Source organism: Gracilinanus agilis, chromosome 3 (assembly GCF_016433145.1).
Source record: "Gracilinanus agilis isolate LMUSP501 chromosome 3, AgileGrace, whole genome shotgun sequence".
Classification (NCBI taxonomy): domain Eukaryota; kingdom Metazoa; phylum Chordata; class Mammalia; order Didelphimorphia; family Didelphidae; genus Gracilinanus; species Gracilinanus agilis.
Window position 1 is genome coordinate 487,259,378 of NC_058132.1, and position 24,362 is coordinate 487,283,739.

Here is a 24,362-nt window from a genome sequence, read left to right on the forward strand (position 1 = left end):
TAAATGACATCAGCAAGACAGTGTATGATAAACCCAAAGAGCCCAACTTTTGGGACATGAATCCACTATTTGACAAAAACTGCTGGGAAATTTGGAAAACAATATGGGAGAGATTAGGTCTAGATCAACATCTCACACCCTACACCAAGATAAATTCAGAATGGGTGAACAACTTGAATATAAAGAGGGAAACTATAAACATGTTAAGTGAACACAGAATAGTATACTTGTCAGATCTCTGAGAAAGGAAAGACTTTAAAACCAAGCAAGAGTTAGAGAAAATTACAAAATGTAAATTAAATGGTTTTGATTATATTAAACTAAAAAGTTTTTGTACAAACAAAAACAATGTAGTCAAAATCAGAAGGGAAACAACAAAATGGGAAAAAATCTTTATAACGAAAAACTCTGACAGGGGTCTAATCACTCAAATATACAAGGAGTTAAAGCAATTGTATAAAACATCAAGCCATTCCCCAATTGATAAATGGGCAAGAGACATGAATAGGCAATTTTCAGGTAAAGAAATCAAAAGTATCAATAAGCACATGAGAAAGTGTTCCAAATCTCTAATAATTAGAGAAATGCAAATCAAAACAACTCTGAGGTATCACCTCACACCTAGCAGATTGGCTAAAATGAAAGAAGGGGAGAGTAATGAATGTTGGAGGGGATGTGGCAAAATCGGGACATTAATGCATTGCTGGTGGAGCTGTGAACTGATCCAGCCATTCTGACTGGCAATTTGGAATCATGCTCAAAGGGCTATAAAAGAATGCCTGCCCTTTGATCCAGCCATACCATTGCTGGGTTTGTACCCCAAAGAGATCATAGATAAACAGACTTGTACGAAAATATTCATAGCTGCGCTTTTTGTGGTGGCAACAAATTGGAAAAGGAGGGTATGTCCTTCAATTTGGGAATGGCTGAACAAACTGTGGTATATGCGGGTGATGGAATACTATTGTGCTAAAAGGAATAATAAACTGGAGAAGTTCCAGACGAACTAGAGAGACCTCCGGGAACTGATGCAGAGCGAAAGGAGCAGAGCCAGAAGAACTCTATACACAGAGACTGATATACTGTGGTAAAATTGAATGTAATGGACTTCTGTACCAGCAGCAATACAATGACCCAGGACAATTCTGAGGGATTTATGGTAAAGAAAGCTACCCACATTCAGAGGAAGGACTGCAGGAGAGGAAACATATAAGAAAAACAACTGCTTGAACGCATGGGTCGGGGTGGACATGATTGAGGGTGTGGACTCGAAACTACCACACCAAAGCAACTACCAACAATTTGGAAATTGGTCTTGATCAAGGACACATGACAAAACTAGTGGAAATGCGCATCGGCCATGGGTGAGGGGGTTTGGGGGAGGGGGGTTGAAGGGGAAAGGTGGAGCATGAATCATGTAACCATGTTAAAAATGAATATTAATAAATGTTTAAAAAAAACTGGTACTGGTTTAAAAACCAGAAAAGCAAATAAGTAAATCAGTCTAGATATGGAAGAATCACAAACAGTTATAATTACTGTTGAATAATTTTTAGCGTATGAATAACTTTGGAAAGAAAAAGTTCTAACTTTTTCATCTTTCACTGTGTACTATACAGTAAGCTCAAAATGGATGCATTACTTGAATATTAAAGGTCACTCCATTAAAAAAATTTTAGTAAAGAACTAGATTGGGGATCTTCTTCAGATATGGCTATAGAGAACTGCTTAAGCAAAGAAAAGATAGAACCATTTATAGCAGATAAAATTTAAATCACAATGAAAATAGGAAAAGAAAAGATACTATTGATTGACAAAAAAATTATTTATACCAAATATTGCTGATAATGTCTGCTATCTAAGATACATAAGAAACTAGCATTAATTTATAAGATCAAAAGCCATTAAGTGGTCAAATTAAGTGCACAAATAGTTCTCAAGAAGAAATGCAAGCTAATAATAATATGATAACAAATAACACCAAATAATTATATGAACAAAAAGTTCTCAAGAAAAAAATGCAAAGAGGTGGCTATTAAAGCAGGAAAAGCAGCTTTGGGCACTCTCAGCCCAGAGATGGTAAGGGAGTTGAACAACTGATCAGAAAGAAATTAAAGAGAATCCTTTGCTGGTACTAGGAATAATTGGCACTCACTGAAAACTCTTTTGCCTATACACTATTCTGGATCACAGTTTCAGGATACAGAATAGTGCATGTGGTCAGTCACTAGGGAACAGGTTACCTGGTCCAAAAAGGCTACTAACATGTTCAACTAAAAAGAAACAGAGTCTCTTCTTGGGTAAAGACCAGAGTGCAGAACAGGAGAGCAATGACCACTGCTCAAAATGATTAAAAAAAAAAAAAGCACCCACATGTCATATTATGATAGAAAACTGCCCTGGTATCCTAGAACCAAAAGTTAAAATAGAAATTTAAAGGATCTATTATGACCACCAGAAAAAGATCCCAAAATGAAAACTCCCACAAATGTTATAGCCAAATTCCAGAGCCTCCAGTCCAAGGAAAAAATACCCCTAAATAGCCAAAAAGAAACTATTCAAATATCATGAATTTGATATTTCCTAATATCCTAATATCCACAGTCCTAATCACACAAGATTTAGCAGATTGCTCATTAAAGAGCAGAAGGATTGTAATATGATATTCCAGAGGGCAAAGAAGCTAAAATGTACCTTAAGAAATATTGGTGGGGGAGGGGATAATAATAGGAAGGTTAGATTGAGAGAGGCAATGGTCAGAAAAAAAACTTTTTAGTTTTCAGGAGTGAAAGGATAAAAAGAGAGATGGATAAATAAAAGAAAATAACGGAGGGGAACAATAATCAATCATAACTGTGAATGTGAATGGAATGAAGTCACCTATAAAATGGAAGCAGATAGCAGAATGAATTAGAAACCAGGATCCAATAATATATTTTTTGTAGAGACAGACTTAAAAAGAGTTAAAATAAAGTGCTGTAATAAAATAAAAACAGAATATTTAATGCTTCAGCTGAATTTTTTTTTTAAGTTAGGGGTAGCAGTCATGATCTCAGACAAAGCAAAAGCAAGAATAAATCTGATTAAAAGAGATAGGGAAACTACATTTTGCACAACAGATAATGAAATAAAGGCAACATTTCTCAAATACATTAATTAAATTAAATAAACTGATAAATGACAAAGGTTATCTGAACAGTCAGTTTTCAGCAGAAGAAATAAATTCTATTTATAGTCAAAATGAAAAAGCTTCTCTAAATCACTTTTGACTAGAGAAATGCAAATTAAAGCAGCTCTAAGCAACCACCTAACACCTATCAGAAATGAGAAATGCTAGAGGGAATGAGAGAAAGTAAATATACTAATAAACTGTTAGAGAAATTGTGAACTGATCCATTCATTCTGAAAAGCAATTATGAACTATGCAAAAAGGGCTATAAAACTGCATACCCTTTGACCCAGCAATACCACTACTAGGTCTCTACCTGCAATGAGACTATATAAAAATTAAAGGATCTATATATCAGAAATATTTTATAATATCACTTTGTGATGGCAAATTAAGGAAATGCTCATCAACTAAAGAATGAGTGAACAAATTGTGGCACATGATGGGAGTAGTATTATGCTGTAACAAATAACAAGAGGTTGGTTTCAGAAAAAAACATGTCAAGACCTATGTGAACTGATGCAAAATTAAGTGAAAAAAAAAAACAAGAAGAAATTATTGTGCATAACAGCAGTGTTATAATCAGCTGTGAAAGACCTGGCTACTGTTATCAATACTGGGTAAAATCTGAAATACCTGAGAAAAACAAAAAGTTGAGCTTCCAAGTGTATTGATATTGAGCAATATACACCATTTATGCAACACATCTGTACCAGGTCTCCTCAGCTTGGCAGTGGAACCCCAATACAGAGAGAGACAGATTTTTATGCATTACAAAAAACACAATGGAATAACAACCTGAATTCAATATCAATTAATCTAATTTCTAAGGAAAGATTAGGTACTTTCTCAGTTGGGGAGGGATAAGCAAGTTTCAGGAGTTGAGAATGGAGATAGAGAACAGTTGGACTTTACTAGACCTAAAACAAGAAGTCACTCAATTCCCACAATTAGCGAGCAAATAGAATTGACAGGAAGGGTGAGAGGGAGTGAGAGAATTTGGAACTCAATTTAAAAAGAAAAGAATGCTAAAAATAAATACTAAAATTTTAAAAATCAAAATGTGAAAAATGCAAGCTAATAACCACATTATAATATATCACTAAAGTAAGAGAAGTACAAACCAAAACCTTATAGGCAGTAAATTATCAATGATAACAAAGAGATGGAAGTTGTCAGGGTTAAAGAAGAGGGGATACAGAAAGACAAGCACAATAATATATGGTTGGTTAAGTTATTATTTGAACTAACCATTCTGGAAGGGAATTTGGAATTATGCCAAGAAGATAATTAAAATGTCTATACTCTTTGACCCAGAGAATTCACTGTTAGTTATAAATCTTAAGGAGATAGAAATTAGAAAGAAAGGTCCCATATATTTCTTTTTAGAAAGCAGTACATTTTGTGGTACTGGGATCTCTTGATTAGAAAATGGCTAAAGAAATTGTGTTATACATGAGTGCAGTTGAATATTACTGCATCATAAGAAATGAAGAATAGAAGTAGTTTAGAGATGTGTACAAAGACATATGAACTAATACAAAGTGAAATAAGCAGGGAACCATCAAGAGTATACACAGACTACAATGTAAATGGAAAGAATAATAGGGTGAGGAGAAAAACCAAAGAACAAAGCTAAATTAAATGCCATACAATTAATTATAATGACTAATGTAGACTCTGAAGAAGAAATGAGAAAATGTATGTCCTCCATTTGCAGAGATGGAGTTATGAATTTACAATGTTGCATTAATTGTCAGATTTGTCATTAATGGGTTTTACTAAACTAAAAATTTCCCCCTCTTTTGTTTTGTCTTGTAAAATAAGGGATGTCATTGACAGGGGGATGAGGCACATATATTGGAATTCAAAGTGAAGTTGAAATAGAAGACTTCAATAATACATTTTTTAAAAGAACTAGAAAGTGTTTGAGAAAAATTTGTGATACATTTATTTGCTCTTCATTTTCTTTTTTTAACAGACCAGTTGGGATGCCAAAAATGGAAAAAGTTTACCTTCATAATCCTAGTTCTGAAGAAACTATTACTTTAGTTTCAATATCTGCTACAACATCACATTTTCATGCATCATTTTTTCAAAATAGGGTGAGTTTTTACACTGTAAATATTTAAATATTTATTCAAATTTGAAATTTAAGTGGTATGGTTGTATTGGTAAATGATTTAATTTTATTTAATGAGAGTTTTAAAATATTAAAAAAATTTTAAACCTTCTCCTAGAATTATATTTGTTTCAATGTTGAAGATCCCTAAGTCTTATCTTGAAAAGCTTTTTTTTTTAATGTTTTTATCTATTCTGAAACTTCACTGTTGAGTAAGATCATCTTAATGGCTTAATTTCATGATATGAATTTTGTTTCCTTTAAGGGTTATAATGCATACATTTCCAGTTTTAATTGATCATATTTCAATTTTAACAAAGATTAATTTCTTCAAATCTTAAATTTAGTTTTTCAAAACTTGAGTTGTAATTATTTTTAGTTATCATGTGAATTGCTCTTTAGTTAAACCAAAGTTCTTAGATTCAACACTGAAATATGATCACATTTTACCAAATAGATTATGACTATTGATGTCATGAATTATGGATTTAGAATTAGAAGAACCTTTGAAATCATTTATCTAAAGCCCATTTTATAGAAGAGAAAATTGACTCAGAGAGGGTTCATGATTTATCAGTCACATGAGTAATAAGTACCAGAGCTACCATTCAAATAAAGATACTCCAGCTTCAGATTTAGTGTTCTTTACAAATTAAATTATTAAGAATAAAACACAGCAAAAACCAATTCATATATTTGGCCATCTCGTTTTATAGTACTCATGATAAACATTTGCAAGATCACTATGAAAATAACTACATTCAGTGTATTAATGTCTGGTATAGAAAGATAGACAAATCTACGACGAATTCATTAAGTTGTATCAAAATAAATATAATATATATTTTAATACTCTGTGGCTCTAGTGCAGAAGTAGACTATGGGGAGGATAGCAAGGGAAAAAGAAAGATTATAAAATACAATTCCAGTATGAACAATTGGAAAAGATCAAAGGCTTATTAAAATAGAAACATCTGTTTATCAAAAGAACTGGACATGTTGAACCACAAATAATAATCTCAAAATGTGAAATATGTTATATTTGAATGGCCAGGAAATAATTGGTTTGATGTAGAAGTAATAAGTCAGTTTTATGATAAAATTTCAAAAGAAATTTGAGTTATATCTTCCAGCAATTTGAGCAACACAGCTAATCATTAGCATTTGTAAGAGTCTTCTTGATAACATTTGAAGTATTGTTTGAATACTAGTACCTGTGGTTTTTTTTTTTTTCAAACATAAATAGAAAGCACATTAGTCACATATTATGATTCTGTGACATTTGGGCAGTCAGTAATTGGAGTAGTATATACATATGAAAGCAACTTATAACTGAAAACAGAAGAAACTCAAAATGATTTAAAGAAATGTGGACTAGAATATTGAAATTGAAATGCTTGGATTTATCTTAATAAACAAAAGTGAATCCTGATGAGTTATTTAGGAGGAAATATCAGAGTAAAACCTGTGTTCCAGGTGTGCAGTGCATATATGTGTATTTTTTGTGTTGATGTCTTTTACTTAATTATATGACTTGTCACTGCTTGACTTATGAGTTAAGGTGAATTTATAGTATTTGGTATTATTGTTTTATATCAAAGACACTACCTTAGAGATAGCATTTCAATAGTAACAATGTAGGAAACAGAACCAAAATTTTCAATCAAATAAATAACTGAATTGTCAGAAGATAGCAAAATTGTGGGGGAAATACCTTTGTATAGCACTTATTACATGCCAGACACTGTAGTAAGTGCCTTGTAAATAATACATTTGATCTTCAGAACAACCCCTGATATCCCACTAGAGGAATAACCCAAATTGCTGTTATTATTATCTCCCTTTTCCAGGTAAAGAAACTGAGGCAGAAAAATTAAAAGGCTTGCCCAGGGGTCATGCACCTATTACATATCTGAGGCTAGGTTTAAACTCAGCTCTTCTTGTCTCCAGGAAGCACTCTATCCACTGTAGCATATAAAATTTTAACAGATAATCTACCTGAAAAGGTATGCAAAGAGAATCTCAGCATCATTAGCGTCCCAATTAAGAAGGATAAAACAAAACAAAAAAATCTGATGACTATTTTCAGGAAATCATTTAAAAAATTGTTTGAAAGTATTAGGATCAGAGAATAAAGTACAGTTTAATTACAGGTACCCCCCAGTATCCCACTAGAGCAATAGCCCAAATTTGATTTATTTAGAAGTGTGGTTACCAAGCTTCAGAGTCCCCTAAGCAAAGAAAACATCTTACAAGGAAATAGAAAGAAATAGGTTATGTACCAAAGAAATCCAATATTGGGCAGTTCAAAACAGGGTAGAAAAGGGGACAAGATGAGTGATTTAAAATAAGTAGTGTAATAAGGAATAAGTTAAGGTAGATAAGTGCAAAATTATTCCTTATTACAGTAGGTTTTAGGACTTCATAAGTGATGTGTGATAGTTCAGTGCTTACATTATAAAAAGAGGAGAAAAGACTGTTGCTCCTTTGGGCTCACCTTTTTAATGGGAACACGTTGCTCTGGACTTAAGTAATCAAATAAGAAGGAGCCTAGAAAAAAGAAAAGAGAAACATTTTTTATAATTAGGTCACTGTAAGTGAAGGTCACCTAAAGAAAGAGGCTTAGAAATGTTCTTATTTGAGCAAGTGAAGATTTTTTAAAAGAATTATATAATAAAGCAATGAGAGGCCTTGACTGAGATAGAAAAGGTGAAAAGTTAACTGAACCAAAAGTAAGAAAAGCAAATCTGAAACAAATCAAACTGTATTTACAGAGGGTTGGCTACCCAAAGAAGAACATGAAGGGGTCTGAAACAGGAGATATTATGGAAATGAGGACACAGATTAAATTGTTCAAAAAATAAACGAATGGTAGATCCCTAATATTCCTTTCTTTTCTGAGTGTGGGGCAGGGAGAAAGAGAATACACACACAAAAGGGATAGCTAGATAGTTTGCTGGATAGAATGCTTGACCTGGAGTCAGAAGACCTGAGGTTGAATCTAGCCTCAGGCACTTCTAGCTATGTGGCCCCTATGCAAGTCACTTTGCCTTTGATTGACTGACCAAAAGATCCACTAGAGAAGGAAATGGCAAGCCATTCCACTATCCTTGCCAAGAAAACCACATGGACAGTAATGTGCATGGTGTCACAGAGTCAGATATGACTAAACAAGAATAACATAGAGGTGAAATAGTTCATCATCATATATCATAATCATAAAGTAATGGTATGAACTCACCTTTAAAATGAAAGAGTGGAAATATTTTTAATTTAATTGCAAAACCCAATAACTTGTATATTTTTGTAAATAGGAAGCACACTTAAAATATAAATATTCATAGAGTTAAATAAGGAATTAGAACAAAATTGATTGAGCCTCAGTTGAATTTAAAGGAGCCATAATGGCATTTTTGTTCTTAACCAATGCATAAATTTGTAAAAAGTTGATAGTGAGAGACAAACAGGAAAATAAAAGTATATTTGAAGCAACCATGAATGATGAAAAAGTCATTATAATGCATATATATACTAAATAATGTAACATCTGGTTAATTAAAGAAAAAGCCTAGTGAATTACAAAAAGACCTAGATAAGATAATATGTCCTAAGCCTGTTTAAAACAGTAATAACCACAAACAAAAATAAAGTTGAAATTGTATACTTTTGGCAACATTTGTTTGAAATTGATTAGGGATTCTGCCCTATAAGAACTTTGATGCAAAAAGGCTTAAATATTGAAACAATCTTTTACAAAGAAAGTAATAAAAATTGTTATCAATTTATGTCAACAAACATTTATTAAACACACCTGCTTTGTGCCAGGCACTGTGCTAAACATTAGGAATACATAAAAAGGCAAAAAAAAAAAAAAAGTTCATGATCAAAGTGTTCAAAACATAATGCCTAATTATTAGTAGGAAAACTTTTTAAAAGACTAAAGTGGAAACTAAGTAATGTTATTTTAAAGAATGGGTTAGAGACAATTATGTAAAAATAATAGTAATAAAAATAAGATGTCAAAATTTGCAAATTACATTCACTTCAACAAACATTTATTAAGTGCCTATTTTGTGCAAGATGCTGTTTTAAGCACTGCAAATACAGAGAAAAACAAGCATTGAAAAAGAACAAGTAAATCTAAAGTATATATTAAGTAAGTCCAAGAACAAGCCACTAGGGGGTATCAGGAAAGACTTGATAAAAAAGATAGATCTGAGTGTAGTCTATTTTAAAATACACTATTTTAGACTAAAATTTTATTCTTGTTATCAACACTTTGTGACCCCATTTGGGATTTTCTTGGCAGAGACATAGGAATGTTTTTTTCATTTCCAATTCATTTTTCAGATGAGGAAACTGAGACAAACAGGGTTAAATGACTTGCCCAAAGTCACACACCTATTAAATGTCTGTGCTCCTTAGCTGCCAAGTAGATATTCTTAAATTCTATGTGAAAAGAATGTGCACACTCTAGGACTGGGAGACAGCACCTCAAAGACATAAAGGTAGTAGGTAAAATGTTTTGTACAGATACAGCAAGTAGACCAATTTGTCTAAAATCCAAAAGAGATTATATACAAAATAAATCTGGAAAGGTAGAGGAAAAATGTGCAAGGCTTTAGATGCTCAGCAGAGAAGTTTGTATATCATCCTAGATTTAGTAAGGAGACACTGAAGAATGAAGAGCATCATGGAAGACCTATGTTTTTGGAAGTTTGTCTTTATTGAAAGCACTTGCCACCATTTTGAAGGAAGGTAGAATAAAAAATGGTATGCAATACTGAAGAATGGAAAAATGACTGCAAGATTATGAACCTGAGAAACTTGAAAGTTTTGATGGTTCCCTTCACAAAAATAGGGAAATTGAAGCCAGACATAATTTTGCACCCCTGTAATATTTGTTACTTAGGGAAGCTAAGGCATGGATCACTTTAATTTAGGTAACAAATTTATAATAGATCAAGGTAGCATAGTTATTTGACTAATACCAGTTTTATTTAGGAGGACACAGTTAGGAGCAGAGAAGGTAAATGTTCTACGGTTACCTAAGACTAGGTGTGTGAAGGATAAAAGTTCAAGTGAATGAGGGGATAAGCATATGGTTTGCACCAACTTTTTAAATATAGGGTCAAGACTATGAAGAAAAGAAGACAGAGAATTAGACTGAAAAAGCAGGGATGGTGGAATGGCTACTAATTATGAGAATTCTGAATAATGAGAACTCTGAAGATTAATAGGTAGAGGGTGAAATGAAAAGAGGAATTTGTAAGTTCTGTGTCATGCAGAGAATTAAGATAAGTATGATTATAGTAGTGTATAACCATCTTGTAGTGTGATTGAAGTAAAATGAAGATGGAAACCATGAAAAGTATTCAGAGAGAACATTTTTTTACATATGATTATTGTAGAGAATTTTTGGAAAATAAACATCAACAAATTATTCTACTTTGGAAGAGTTATTGAATTTTGTTATAATCAAGAAGCTTTTTTATTGACATAGAAATGTATTTTGGTATCACATTTTAGAAACCTTTGACCATAACTGTTATATAGTCTTTTGATCGATAAGTAAATATGTTTTAGTAATTTCTTCCTATGATTTGGCTTCATTTTATTGTTCTTTTTTTCCAGAAAATTCTTCCAGGAGGAAATACATCATTTGATGTAGTTTTTCTTGCCAGAGTAGTGGGAAATGTAGAAAATACTTTATTTATTAACACATCTAATCATGGGGTATTTACTTACCAGGTAAGAATAATCAGAGAAAACTCATATTTCTTATAGTATAAAAAGCAGAGGAAACATAGAGATGATTCTATCAATAAGGAAATGTTGGCAAGTGGCACTAGGACATTTTTATCTTAGTTGTGTTTATGAATACCCATATTCAAATCAGTGAACAGCTAAGCTGAAAATAATATCCAAAATCTTCTTTTGGGATTGCATTGGTTTAAAAGAAAACATTCTCTTACAGGCTTTTTCTTTTTTTGCTTACTTTTTTATACCTTATACTTATTCAGATGAATTATTTTAAGTTTTGAAGGTAATAGACATCTTCCTTTGATAGATATTTCTTCAAAAAGTACATAAAAACATATTTTTTCTAAATAACATTTAAAATAAATGGAAAATAAATAGATGAAAATGCAAGAATAACTATGATATCTTCAAATGTGAATTTATTAAAATATCATGTGAGCTGAAATAAGGGACAAACTGGGAAAGAAACAAAACTCCACACATCTAAAAATAATGGCTTCTTTTTGATTCTGGTCAGCGTGGTAATTTGTTTTGCTTGCCTATGCACATTTGTCACTAAGATTTTGCTTCTATTTTTTCTCAATTAGGAAGGAGAGGGAGTGGTCAGAGAGAGGGATGCTTAGTGATAATGTTGATCCTAAACCAAAAAGAAGAATGAAATATGAAAGAAAGAAAAAAGGGTCATGGTAACATGGCACAGAAGAGAACATAAAGAAGGCCAAAAGGAATCACTGAGAATAAGGATATCTTTGAATATAACATAATAAGGTTTTTAAATGTTTAAAAAAAGAAAATAAGCAGTACATAGTAGAGATTTGCCCCCCAAAAGGAAAGGAAAAATAAAAACTGCGCTCCTAGGGAAAATTTAAAAATAATAACACTTAATGGAATGAAAATAAGGAGAGATAGATACAAGATGACGGAGTAAGAGTCAGCATTTTTGCCGAGCTCTTCTAATACATTTCTACAACAACCTAGAATTTAGTCAGGAAATCCAAGGAAAAGTCAGAATGAATCATTTTTCCAACCCAGGACATCTTAAGAAGATAAACAAAGAAGCCTGTGGACATTTGGGTTAGCACTTGCCAAGAGTACCCTACAGTGGTATAAAAAGTAGCAGTGACAAGACTGGGAATGTGCCAGTTCCTAATGATGAAAAAAAAAAGTCCAAGGGATAGAAAGAGATCCCAGACGACCTTTGAAATAATTCTAGGAATAGTAATGAGTGTCTTCTGGCAGATATGTCATCCATTATCCATTTCCTCATCACAGATCCAGGACAGAGAGGAGCATTTGCAACTGAACACAGAACCTTAACTGAATACTGGGCAAAAAACCAAAATCTCAAAAGTTAGATATACAGCTCTCTGAGCACAAGAGCAGAGCAGTAACTCAATTCTAACCTTTAGCCCAGCATATAATCCTATAATATAAAAATCAGGACAGAAGACAAAGATCAGAGGGGAGCCAGAAGTTTATTTGCTTTCATCCTACAAAACTTCATGATAGGCTAACAATGACTGAGTCCAACAATAGTTTTCTGAAATTCAAGTTAGGTCAGGAACTTGCAGAGGTCAGACCTTGATCATTGACCCCAGTCAATTAATAGAACTCTCCCCAGATCATGCCACTTTGGAAACTCTTAAAAATCTTAAGTATCAGACTAAGCTGTGAAAAGAGAAGAAGCTTGTATCTCCACTACCACCACCACCACCCCCTGAAGTAAGAAAAGCCCAACATTACCATAAATCCAAAGTCAAGAAATAGGCAGGAAGAATGAACAAATGAAAAAAAGAACCTGACCATAAAGAGCTATTATGATGATAGAGAAACTTAAGATACAAACATAGAAGATGATATTAAAAAACATCTAGGGCAAAGAGTCAAAGAAAAATGCTAATTGGTTTTTGGTGGGGTTTTTTTTGTCATTTTGCACAAGATAACAAGAATTCCTAGAAGAATTAAAGAAAGCAAAAAAGGTTTTTTTAAGGCAAAAAGATTTCTAAAACTAAGTAAGAATAGTAGAGGAAAAATACTGAAAATAAGTGGAAAAATTACAAAAGAATATTATCAAAAGGAAATTAACAGTTTATTAAGAGATACAAGACTTTATTGGAGGAAATAACTTTTAAAAACTAAAGTTAACCAAAGGGAAGTTAATGAGACTACAAGATATCAAGAAATAATAAAGGCAAAAGATACTGAAAAAGAAAATATGAACTAACAGGAAAAGCAAGTAACCTAGAAAATAGGTTGAAGAGAGATTTTTTTTTTTAAACCCTTACCTTCTGCCTTAGAATCAATACCATGTACTGGTTCCAAGGCAGAAGAGTAGTAAGGGCTAAGCAGTGGGGGTTAAATGACTTGCCCAGGGTTACATAGCTAGGAAGTGACTGAGATCAGATTTGAACCTAGGACCTCCCATACGTAGGCCTGGCTTTCAATCCACTGTGCTACCCAGCTGCCCCCAAAGAGAGATCATTTTTAAACCACTGTTCTACCTGCAGCTATAAACAAAAAAGAGCCTAGACATCATATTTTATAAAAAATTATAAAAGATTTGAACAGATAACTATTAATTAATGAATAAGTGAATAAGTATTAATTAAAAGAAACTCAGAAAGGAAAAGTCCTAAGAATATTGTAGCCACCATCCAGAACTCCCAGGTAAAGGAGAAAATACTACAAATATTTTTTTAAAAAATTCAAGTACTATACAATTACAGTTAGGATCATGTAAGATTTAACAGCCACCAGTTTTATATAAAGGAAAAGAGGACTTAGAATAGGATATTCTGGAGCACAAAAGTTCTAGGCTTATAGTGAAGAATAACCTAGCCAGCAAAATTGAGTATAATCCTACAAGGAAAAACCATGGAATGAAAGAGTAATCGAAATAATGAAAAAAGAAATTTTCAAATATTCCTGATAAAAAGATCTGAGCTGAATAGAAAAAAATCTAACATTCAAATACAAGACTTAGAGGAAGCATAGAAAGGTGAAAAATCATAAGGCTCCAAAGAAGATTAAACTGTTTATTATCTGATATGCAGAGATGATACTTATAACCCCTTAGAATTTTATCATAACCAGGAGTCTTCGAGTTTAATTAGAAAAAGATTTTAATTAGGAAAAGATCTTGGGTGTCATTCTATTAATTCTGGATGATATCAAAAGAAGAATGCAGACATGGGTAAGATATGCACTGGGAGCAAGTGCTGGGAGAGGAAGAATGAGATTTATCTCATGTAAATGGGGTACATAAGGAAGATTTTATGTAATGGAAGGAAGTGGAAAGTAAGGCTAAAGCAGGCAACACTTGATTCTCACTCTCTTCTGAACTAGTTTCAACAAAGAAGAATACACATTGAAATGATTAAAAATAAAAACTCTTTCTTTTATCTGATTAACTTTAATAAAATAAGAAAAACTGGAGTTTCCCCGGCTGAAATTAACTAACTCTACTAAACTTTAAATCTAGTTAAATCTAAAGTTCCCTCTAGGCACAGGATGGGTCCTTATATAGACCAATCTTGTGTCTGGAAGTAGGGGGTGTGGTCCCTCTCCCCCTTCTGTTCCCCCCCTCCCCCCAGCACAGAACTGGTACATTCAGGACCAATCCTATGCCAGGAAGTAGTAGGGAGGGACCTCTGAGGCACACTGGGGGATGTAGTTCCCCCAGCCACAACACTTTAAAACCCACAACATGTAGGTTAAGTTAGGTAAAGAAATTCTTCTGACCTAACAAGGAATTGGGAAGGGAAGGGGTTAAGAGAAAGAGGGAGGCAGTGGCCTGAAACAAAATAAATTGTTGAGGATGGACAGAGTTAAAAAAGGATAAAAATAAGAGAATGGTATAATGGGAAACAGAATTAAGAGTCATAACCGTTCATGTAAATTGGATAATCTCATCTGCAGAACGCAAGAGGATAGCAAAATGGATTAGAAAATGGAATCCAAAAATTTGTTGTTTACCAAAAAAACACTTGAAACAACCCAAAAATATTTTCTTTAAACACACACACACACACACACACACACACGCGCGCGCGCGAAACAGAGCAATACAAATAGAATTAAAATCAAGGAGTAGAGAAGAATCTATTGTTTCAGTTGTAGTAAAAAAAAAAGGTGGGGGGTAGAAACCACCATTTTTTTTTTTCATCAAAAGCAACAATAGACCAAATTAAAAGAGATAAACAGGGACATTTTTTTTTCTTAAAGATACCATAGACAATGAATACATATCAGTTTTTAACATATGCATCAAATGGCATTATATCCAATTTTTAGGGGAAAGTTAAATGTGTTATGGGAGATCATAGATAGTAAAGCCATAATACTGGGAAATATTAATTTGCCCCTTCCTGTTTACCAAGATAAATTTGACTATGAGATAAATGTGAAAAAAGTTAAGGAAGTAAATAGATTTGGAAAAGTTATATATTATGGACCTCTGGGAAAATATTGAATGAGAATAGAAAGTAATACATTTGTTTCTCCACTATGTGTGATGGCTTCTTCACAAACATTGATCTTACATTAAGAAATTAAAACCTCAGAAACAAGCACATCAAAGCAGAATTACTAAATGTCTTTTTCTGACTGTAATGAAGTAAAAATTACATTCAACAAAAGATCTTAGAACACTAGATTAAAAAGTAATTCAAAACTAAATAACTAGATAGTAAAGTATGATTAAAGAACAGATTACAAGAACAATGTCAACAATAAGACAATATACCTAAATTTGTGGGATACAGTCAAAGTAATACTTAAAGGGAAATTTCTTTGCCAATACTTTTATCACTAGAAGAGAGAAAGAACAGATCGACATATTGGATATACAACTAAAAATATTGGAAAACCAATAAATTTTAGAAATCTAATTAAATTCCAAAGTAATAATCTTGAAGATCAAATGAGAGATTTGAACTTGAAAGCTTAAGTAATATTGTACTAATAAATAAAAGTAACATAGATTTTATAAGAGAAAGAAGCAAACCATATTACCAGTATCAGAATGAGAATGGTGAATTCACATTCAATGAATATGAAATTAAAGCAATTAGGAGCTGTCTTGCCCAACTATGTGCCAATAAGACTGACAATCTTAATGAAATGGATGAATATTTATAAAAATATAAATTGCCCTTTAGCAGAACAGTAAATATGATATTTAAATCTTTCTTAGAAAAAAAAATTGAATAAGGTATTGGTGAATTCCCTAAGGAAAAAAACTTCAGGGCCATATGGTTTCACAAGAGAATTCTAGCAAACATTTTTAAAGAGTAATTCATTTCAATACCATATGTTGACATGATACCTAAATTAGAGAGAAAGCAGAAAAAGAAAATGATAGACCAATTTCCCTAACGAATATTAATGTAGATATTTTAAATCAAGTTCTAGAAGGGAAAGAATAGCAATATATCACAAAAATCATACTCTGTGACCAGTCTTGATTCATAACAGGAATTCAGGGCTCATTTAATATTAGAAAAAACTAGGCATAATCATCCATATTAACAACAAAAGTCCTATAATTATTTTAATAGATATAGAAAAAGCTAACAATAAAATGTAACATTCATTGTTTTTAAAAACACTAGAAAGCACAGGTATAAACCATTTTTTTTAAATGATAAGTAGTATCTACATAAAATCAAGAGCAAACATTATAAGGGGATAAGATAAAAGGTTTTCCAATAACAATATTAATAACTTTTAAAAGCTAGAAGAAACTATAAATACACATAGTAAAGCATAAGTAAGATCATTCAGACTATGGTGTAATAAAAATTAAAATTAATAAAGGAAACTCAAGCAAAAAAGATCTAGATCTCTGTGGATAATTATTGACATATTGAGCTGTGAATGGGTCAAGAACAAAATATAGAAACAAATTTGTGGGTGGGAATTATAGTTGTGATGCACCTTGCCAAAATTTCTGCAATGCACAGAGGGAAAATTATATTTCTGAAAATATATGGTCACCTTTATATAAAATTCATTTTAATACTTTTTCATAGATAAAAGACCTGACATCAAACTCATGCCCACTTATTGGTTAATTTCTAAATAAGTTGTGATACCTTAAAATGAAGGAATTATTACCATGATATAGGAAATGATGATATTATTTAGAAAAGCATGAGAGAGAAGCAAAAGTAAAGGAACAATGTATATAGTAAGCATAACATTGCAAATTGAAAGGAAAATTAAAGTGAAAATGGACACTATGATTAAAATAACCAAACTTGAAAGAATGAGAAAATAAGTATAATTCTCTCCCTCTTTTCAGAGGTGGGAGATTATAGATTTCAGACCTTATTAGCTTTTGTTTTATTTTGTTTTAAATAAAAGGGGATTATTCTCTAGGGAGAGTAAGAGTGAGGACTATATTTGGAAGCCAAAGGAATATTTAAAACTACAGAAATGAATAAAAAATTTTAAAACATTGATAAACATTATCATATTGACAGACTTCTATAGTTAATGTTCTTGAAATCACAAAGTTCCAAGGAATAAGGAAAAATTAAACAAAAGGTTTTTATCCCCAAATTCTCATGATTCTCCCTTTATCCAATCCCTAAGGTGTAAACTTTAATTTACAAATTCAAATCTTGCTATTTCAGGATTGCAACAGTTGCTTTAAGACCAGCCAAGCTCTTGACTTGCTGATCATTAATTTCCACATTTACTTTGAGGGTCTAAAGCACTTGGCAGATTTTTCATATTTATATATGAAAAAACCTCTTTATAATGGTAATCAGTTATATTGGGGAACTAAAAGTTCATTTAAATTTTTTAGGGTATGTCTTCTGTTTTAAATTTATTATTACCATTATTAAAAAGTATACAAGCATACCTCAGTGATATTGCAGATTCAATTGAGGCCACTGCAAAAAAGCAAATATCACAATAAAGTGAATTATACAATTTTTCTTGTTTCCCAGTACAGTTATGTTGTAAAAATTATATCTAAAATAGCAATGCACATATCTTAATTAAAACTAACTCATTGCCAAAAAAAAAAAAAATTCTGTCATCCAAGCCTTCAACAATTTGTAAACCTTTTGCTTGATGGAGAGTCTTGCCCCAATGTTTGTGGCTGCTGACCAATCAAGGTAGTGGTTGCTAAAGGTTGAAGTAGCTGTGGCAATTTCTTATAATAAAACAAAAATGAAGTTTGCCACATGGATTGACTCTGCCTTTCACTTGAGCACTTAGAGATCATCATGGGGTTATCAACCATCCTAATTTTGGTATCATTGTGTCTCAGAGGAGAGGGTGAGAAACTGAGGACAGCCTGTTTTATGGGGAAGTCCAAACATATAACATTTATTAAGTTCACTGACTTTTATGGATTTAGTTTGTGGTGCCCCAAAACAATTACAATAATAACATCAAAGATCACAGATCACCATAACAGATATAATAATAATGAAAAAGTTTGAAATATTTTAAGACTTACCAAAATGTGACACAGACACAATGAAAGTACATGCTGTTGGGAAAATGGCACCATTTGAGTTGCTTAACAGGGTTGCCATAAACCTTCAAATTTGTAAAAAAGGCATTATCTGTGAAGTGCAGTTAAATAGGATAACAATAGTAGGCTAGTGTGCTATGAGCTCCAGCAATATTTTTGGTACATTGATTTATTCTATTACTTCTTCCATTAATTTTATTAATTCTTCCATATTTCTATCATCATTTAGCATACTGCTGTGTACACAATAGACATTGAAATATTTGTTTAATGAAAAGAATAGTTTGTTTGCCTTCTGAACAATATTCTCTCCCTACACACACACCACATTGATCCAGTTTAACCTGCCTAAGGATCAGATAAATACCTCAGTGGTTTTCTAGTAAATGACTTAAGTAGTCACTGACCCCAAAATCATCTCATATAGGAAGGAGTAACTTGAGACTTGACTAGCTATTTAGTTATAAGCTGCTTGATTCTACTATACACCTTAGCTACTGGCCAAAGGGAGAGCTCACTTCATTTTCTCTTATTCCTTAGTAACTTTGTAATTTCTATAACATTAACTCCTTATATCTGCAAACAGTCAACATGTATTTGTTACGCCCTTACCATGTACTATATACTGTGCTAAGCATTCAGAATCCAAAGAAAAGCAAGTTCCCCCCCCTCAAAAAAAAAAGAAAAGCAAGTTCCCTGCCCCCAAGAAGTTCACATTCTAAGGTAGGTGGTGGGAGGCAATATGTAAACAACTGTGTGCACTCAAGGTAATGTCATTTTAATTCATGAAAATGAATAGTACTGAATAGTATCAGTACTGATGATCAGTAAATGAATAGTATCAGAACAGTAATAGTACTGAAAATGTGTTTGCTACATCTTATGATTAAAGGAAGCTAATTAGATTTTCCCACTGAAAATTTAAATAATTTTTTCCTCAAAGGTTAATCAAGTTATAAGATCGAAACTGGAACTAGGCCTGTCATTTCAGAAACTGCCCTTACCAATGAAGGTTAGCACCTTAACTGTAACCATCAATCAATAAGCATTAATCACCTATCATGTTTCAGACATTCAGGTATTGCGTAGAAAGACAGTTACCTAAAGCACTTGCTAGGGTCGCATAATTCGTATGCACTGGAGATGGGGCCTGAATTCAGTCTTCCTGGCTCCAAGGCTAGCTCTATCTATTATACAGTGCTGCTTGCCTCTCAATTTCAGTTATACATAAAGTACTAGAGATACAGTTTAAATGCACCTTTTATTTTTCTCCTTTGAAACAGGTATTTGGTGTTGGTGTTCCAAACCCATATAGATTGCGCCCGTTTATTGGGGCCAGAGTTCCTGTAAATAGCAGTTTTTCGCCTATAATCAATATACACAATCCTCATAGTGAACCTTTACAGGTGAGTGCATCTTGATAACTTATGTGATCTTACAAAAGAAACTACTTGAAAACTCAAGTTACTGCAGGATTAATAAAACTGTCCAAAAACTCAGCTATTTCTAGGTGTTGGGAATGGAAGTCAAGTATTTTAAAGACTATTTGTATTGAAAATACCGCTTTTTAGCTGATTTGGATTTGGTATCTTCTCCCCATCACAGATGTTTCATTATGAATGTATTAAAAGAAAACAGAATGCTTTTGTAGATCTCTCTTTGGTTTGAATTGACTTTTAAAATAACCCTAAAGTTTCCTGGCTCTGTAGCATAAAATACTTTAAATACTGTTTGACAATGGTCTGTTTTCCACCATACAAGATTTCCTCCTTTCTAGGCCTAATGTCTTAAGTTGTTTCTATCTGAATATAAACACAAGCAAATCATATCTGATAATTGAGTCATATGACATGGAAAGTTGAACCATAAGGGCTTTTCCAACACTCAGATATTACAATTATGTGGTATGTTTTTTGTAAATTATAATTCTAATTTCAACTGATCCTTCATTGGTTGCTCTTAGAAGTAAAACATTAGCTAATCAGAAAAATATATACATTTTCCTCCATTAGGTGCTGAAAGAGAAATGTGTTCAGGCATTACCACCCTCCCCAGCCATCTCCTTTACCTAGATATAACCCCTTTTCCCAGTCCAAGCATGTAAAACATACCAACCCCCCCACATCCCTTAACTTTTACACTATTTAGGTTCATTATGAGCTATACTTTTAGCTCTCTATTTTGTATACTCCTTGAACATGAGAGTTTCTGGTACTAACTACTGATACCTCAGGAATTCTACAACCTAAATAAAGGGTAATTTCCTGTCTCAGGCTTATACCCTGGTTATTACTAAGATACTGTGTTATGCAGCATATCAGTGGTCTTCAGAATCAGTTCTGAGGACTCAACATGGATGCAAATCTGTTTTATTGAATTCTTGAGATTTAATAATGAATGACTTGGGAAACTTCAGTTTTATCTGGTGAAGACAAAGCTCACAGCAGCCTATGTATGGTTGCTTATATAATAAATTTTATCTAAAATAGGAGCTAAAATATTCTTTCTCCACAGAGAACCCTATACTAGTGATACTGTTAAGCAGCAATATGGTCAGAAGGGAGATAAGGAAAATACAAGGTACCTACATATTTTGCACATCAGATATTCAGTCCCTGAATAATGAAGGATTACCTAAAATAAGTAGGAGTTGCTTTCCATGTTCTCAGTTGTGGCTTTTTCCCTCCCAATTTGCATGACATTGATAGGCAAGATTCTGACAGAGGATGCTACAGTGACTAGCCTATAGTAGTTACTCAATAAATAATTATAGGTGAATGCAGCCAGAAGTTTAACTCCTTTAGTTAAAGAAACATCACTTATCAAAGAAAAGTACTATTATAATCAATTTGTTTCATAATAATAAATGAAGGGAGGAAGATATAATATACTTTTTTTCCTCCTGTTATTCCTAATGGTAAATTGATGTCATTTTGCCTCCTTGGGTAATACACTGTCCTTCTTGTTCTGGGTAGCTTCTGTAATAGATCTTCAAAGAAACTCCAACTACATACAACTGTTATTTTTCCTCCTAGCTATTTTTAGAAGGACCTGAAGTCAAAGATAAAGATTTGTTGTTCTCTTTTGCCAAAGCATGCAGTCTAAGCTGCTGCACTGCAATGTAGGAGTAACATTACATATATCTGAACCTATGTACCTCCCTCTCTCCTACCACTAACACTGTCACCCTATTGGGTCAACAACAATGAAACATGTTCTTCTGGCCAAAGATCTTGATTCCTACTTTATAATGAAAAGAAATTAACTATAGTCCTCTTAAATATGTGTATGTACATTTGTGTGTGTATATATGTATATGCATATGTACATATACATATACATATATATAAGTGTAGATATACATATGTTTGTGTGTGTGCATTCATATATGAACAACATCACCTTATTTGTTTATACCAGCTGCTATTCTTTTCAAACTCTTTAGTTATCAAAATTTCATTTAAGGCAAGGTTATTTTCTTAAAATTTTAATATGCTCGTCCTTTTTATTTGTCTTGCTACTGTCCACTTTGTGTACAAATTGTTTTAATACTTTATGCAAGAATTAAATTTAGTGGATTTGAAATTTCCAAAAGCAAAGGATGTGGAGAAAGATGAATGGTGTCCTCATAGAATCAAAATTTTAAACTATTCAGCTGTAAGATATTTTCAGCTTGATACTATGCTTTGCTTTGTCATCAGTTTTACATTCCTGTAAATTTTTAAAAATATAAAGCAAAAAAAAAATCATTCTTAGTTCTAAGATAATTTAGATAAAATAGCAAGAATCAAAATCAGCGATGTATTGTTCCAGTTACAACAAAGATTTTTCCATAGAGTTGCTCAAGATATACATGTTGCTATTTTGTGCTTGTCTCCCTTTATAAAATTCTTTTTTTAATTTAATTTTTTATTCTAAACTTAAACATCAAAAAAGAGCATTTCCATATATAGTTGGTTCTTCTATAATTTGACATATGTATTCCTAAAAATCACTCTCCTGGGTAAAATAGCACAACAAACACCACATGACTTAAGGAGAAAATGGAGCTAGGATATAGCACTTAGAAACTTCATCAGTGACATTTAAAAACATAGGAACCTAATAAAAGCAGCAGCATAGTATTATACATGCTAAATTATTAAGAAATACATAAACACTACAATAAATACAATAAAACTACACCCCAGTTCCTACAGAGCCTGTGCTATCAAAGTCTAATGACCAGGGGGATTGGTGGGCCAACAGAAGCTTTAGACCTCTGGTACCTTGGTGAAATTTTGAGACTTGTAGAGAGATAAGACCAGTCCTCAGCCACCTACAGCTCCTACTGCATTACGATACACAATAAAAATGCCACTTTAACTGGAACAATATCTTAAGTTTGTATGTGGAAGCGAGCATCAGAGGTTTTACAATTTCTGAGTTATTAGGAAGTGATGCAATTTTCTGTGCCCTCTTGCTTTATCTCAATCAAAATTGAATATAGCAAACACAGAATTTGAATTTTGCTCAGATCATTGCCTAATATTTCAATCAGGTAGGGACAGATTTACCTTTTCAGAACAAGTGATAGAAGATTTGACTACACATAGCAGAGTACAAAAATGGGATTATATAGAAAATTAATCTCCATTTCATAATCTTGCTTTTTTTTTTTTGGAAGTATATAATTCTAAACATTACTTTCGAAATTATCTACTTATCTGTGCTTCCTTCTGTTCCCTTCTTTCCATTGTTGGCATTGTTATCTCACTAACTCCCCTCTTCGCCAAAACTCCTCCCCCAATTAAAACCCAAAGAAAGGGGTGGGAAGAAAATCTCTTTTAATAAATAAGTATAGTCAATCAAATAAAATCCACAAAATGACCCTGTCCAAAAACGTTTGCTTCTTTCTTCACCTTGAAGTGATCAGTCTTCTCTCAAGATATAGGTAACATGTTTTATCACCTGTCCTTGGGAGACATGATTGGTCATTGAATAGATCAGAGTTTTTAAGTCTTCCGAAGTTATTTGAATTAAGATATTGTATTTATCCCATTATAATAAAGAACAAGCCCAGGGAAGCTAGATGACTCAGTGGATAGAGAGTAAAATATGTAGACAGGAGGTATTGGGTTCAAATTTGGTCTCAGACAATGCCCTAGCTGAGTGATCCTAGATAAGTCACTTAGCCCCAGTTGCCTATTCTCTACCACTTTTCTGCCTTGGAACCAATACTTAGTATCAATTCTAAGATAGATTGTAAGGGTATAATTATATCTCTTTTGCTTCATTTCTTCTAGTTGTTGATATAATTTTAGTGGAAAATCTATTTTTTAATCCATTTAATCACTGCCTGCAATTGTTTCAGAATTATATATATTTTGGGGAGGATTTCTAGAATTACAATAATTTTTTTATACTAGTTAATATTGCCTTTTATTTGCTCACCTTTCCAGCTTTAGTTGCAGAATTAGTGCGAGGGACTCTGAACCAAACCCTCATTGTACAGCAGTTATTTTATTCTCACTAATTGATTTCTCATCTCTCCCCATAGAAGGTATTCCAAACTTTCTCTTCCCTCTTCAAATTTCCCATACTTCCTAAGGGCCGTGCTTCTTTCTTTATTGAGAAAATTGAGGCCATTTATCCTAAGCTCCTTTTTTTACCATTTCTTAATTTCAGACCTCCTTGTCATTACCCCATCTCTTCTCCCCCAGTCTTAAAAGAGGTAGTCCTTCTGTTTGCCAAGGCCAATCTTTCTACATGTTCAATTCCATTCTTTGTTTCTCTGAAGGCACCCCCATCCTACAAATCTTGTGCCTCAGCAA

General features: G+C 32.7%; 1 protein-coding gene across 1 annotated transcript in view; it reads left to right on the plus strand.

Annotated features, from left to right (window-relative positions):
• Nucleotides 1-24,362, plus strand: part of TMEM131 (transmembrane protein 131) — a 256,258-nt gene that overhangs the window by 164,651 nt on the left and 67,245 nt on the right. The window contains exons 5-7 of the mRNA XM_044669296.1: nt 5,151-5,274; nt 10,926-11,042; nt 19,833-19,955. Coding sequence (XP_044525231.1) covers nt 5,151-5,274; nt 10,926-11,042; nt 19,833-19,955 — 364 coding nt within the window. The remainder of the gene's footprint in view (nt 1-5,150; nt 5,275-10,925; nt 11,043-19,832; nt 19,956-24,362) is intronic.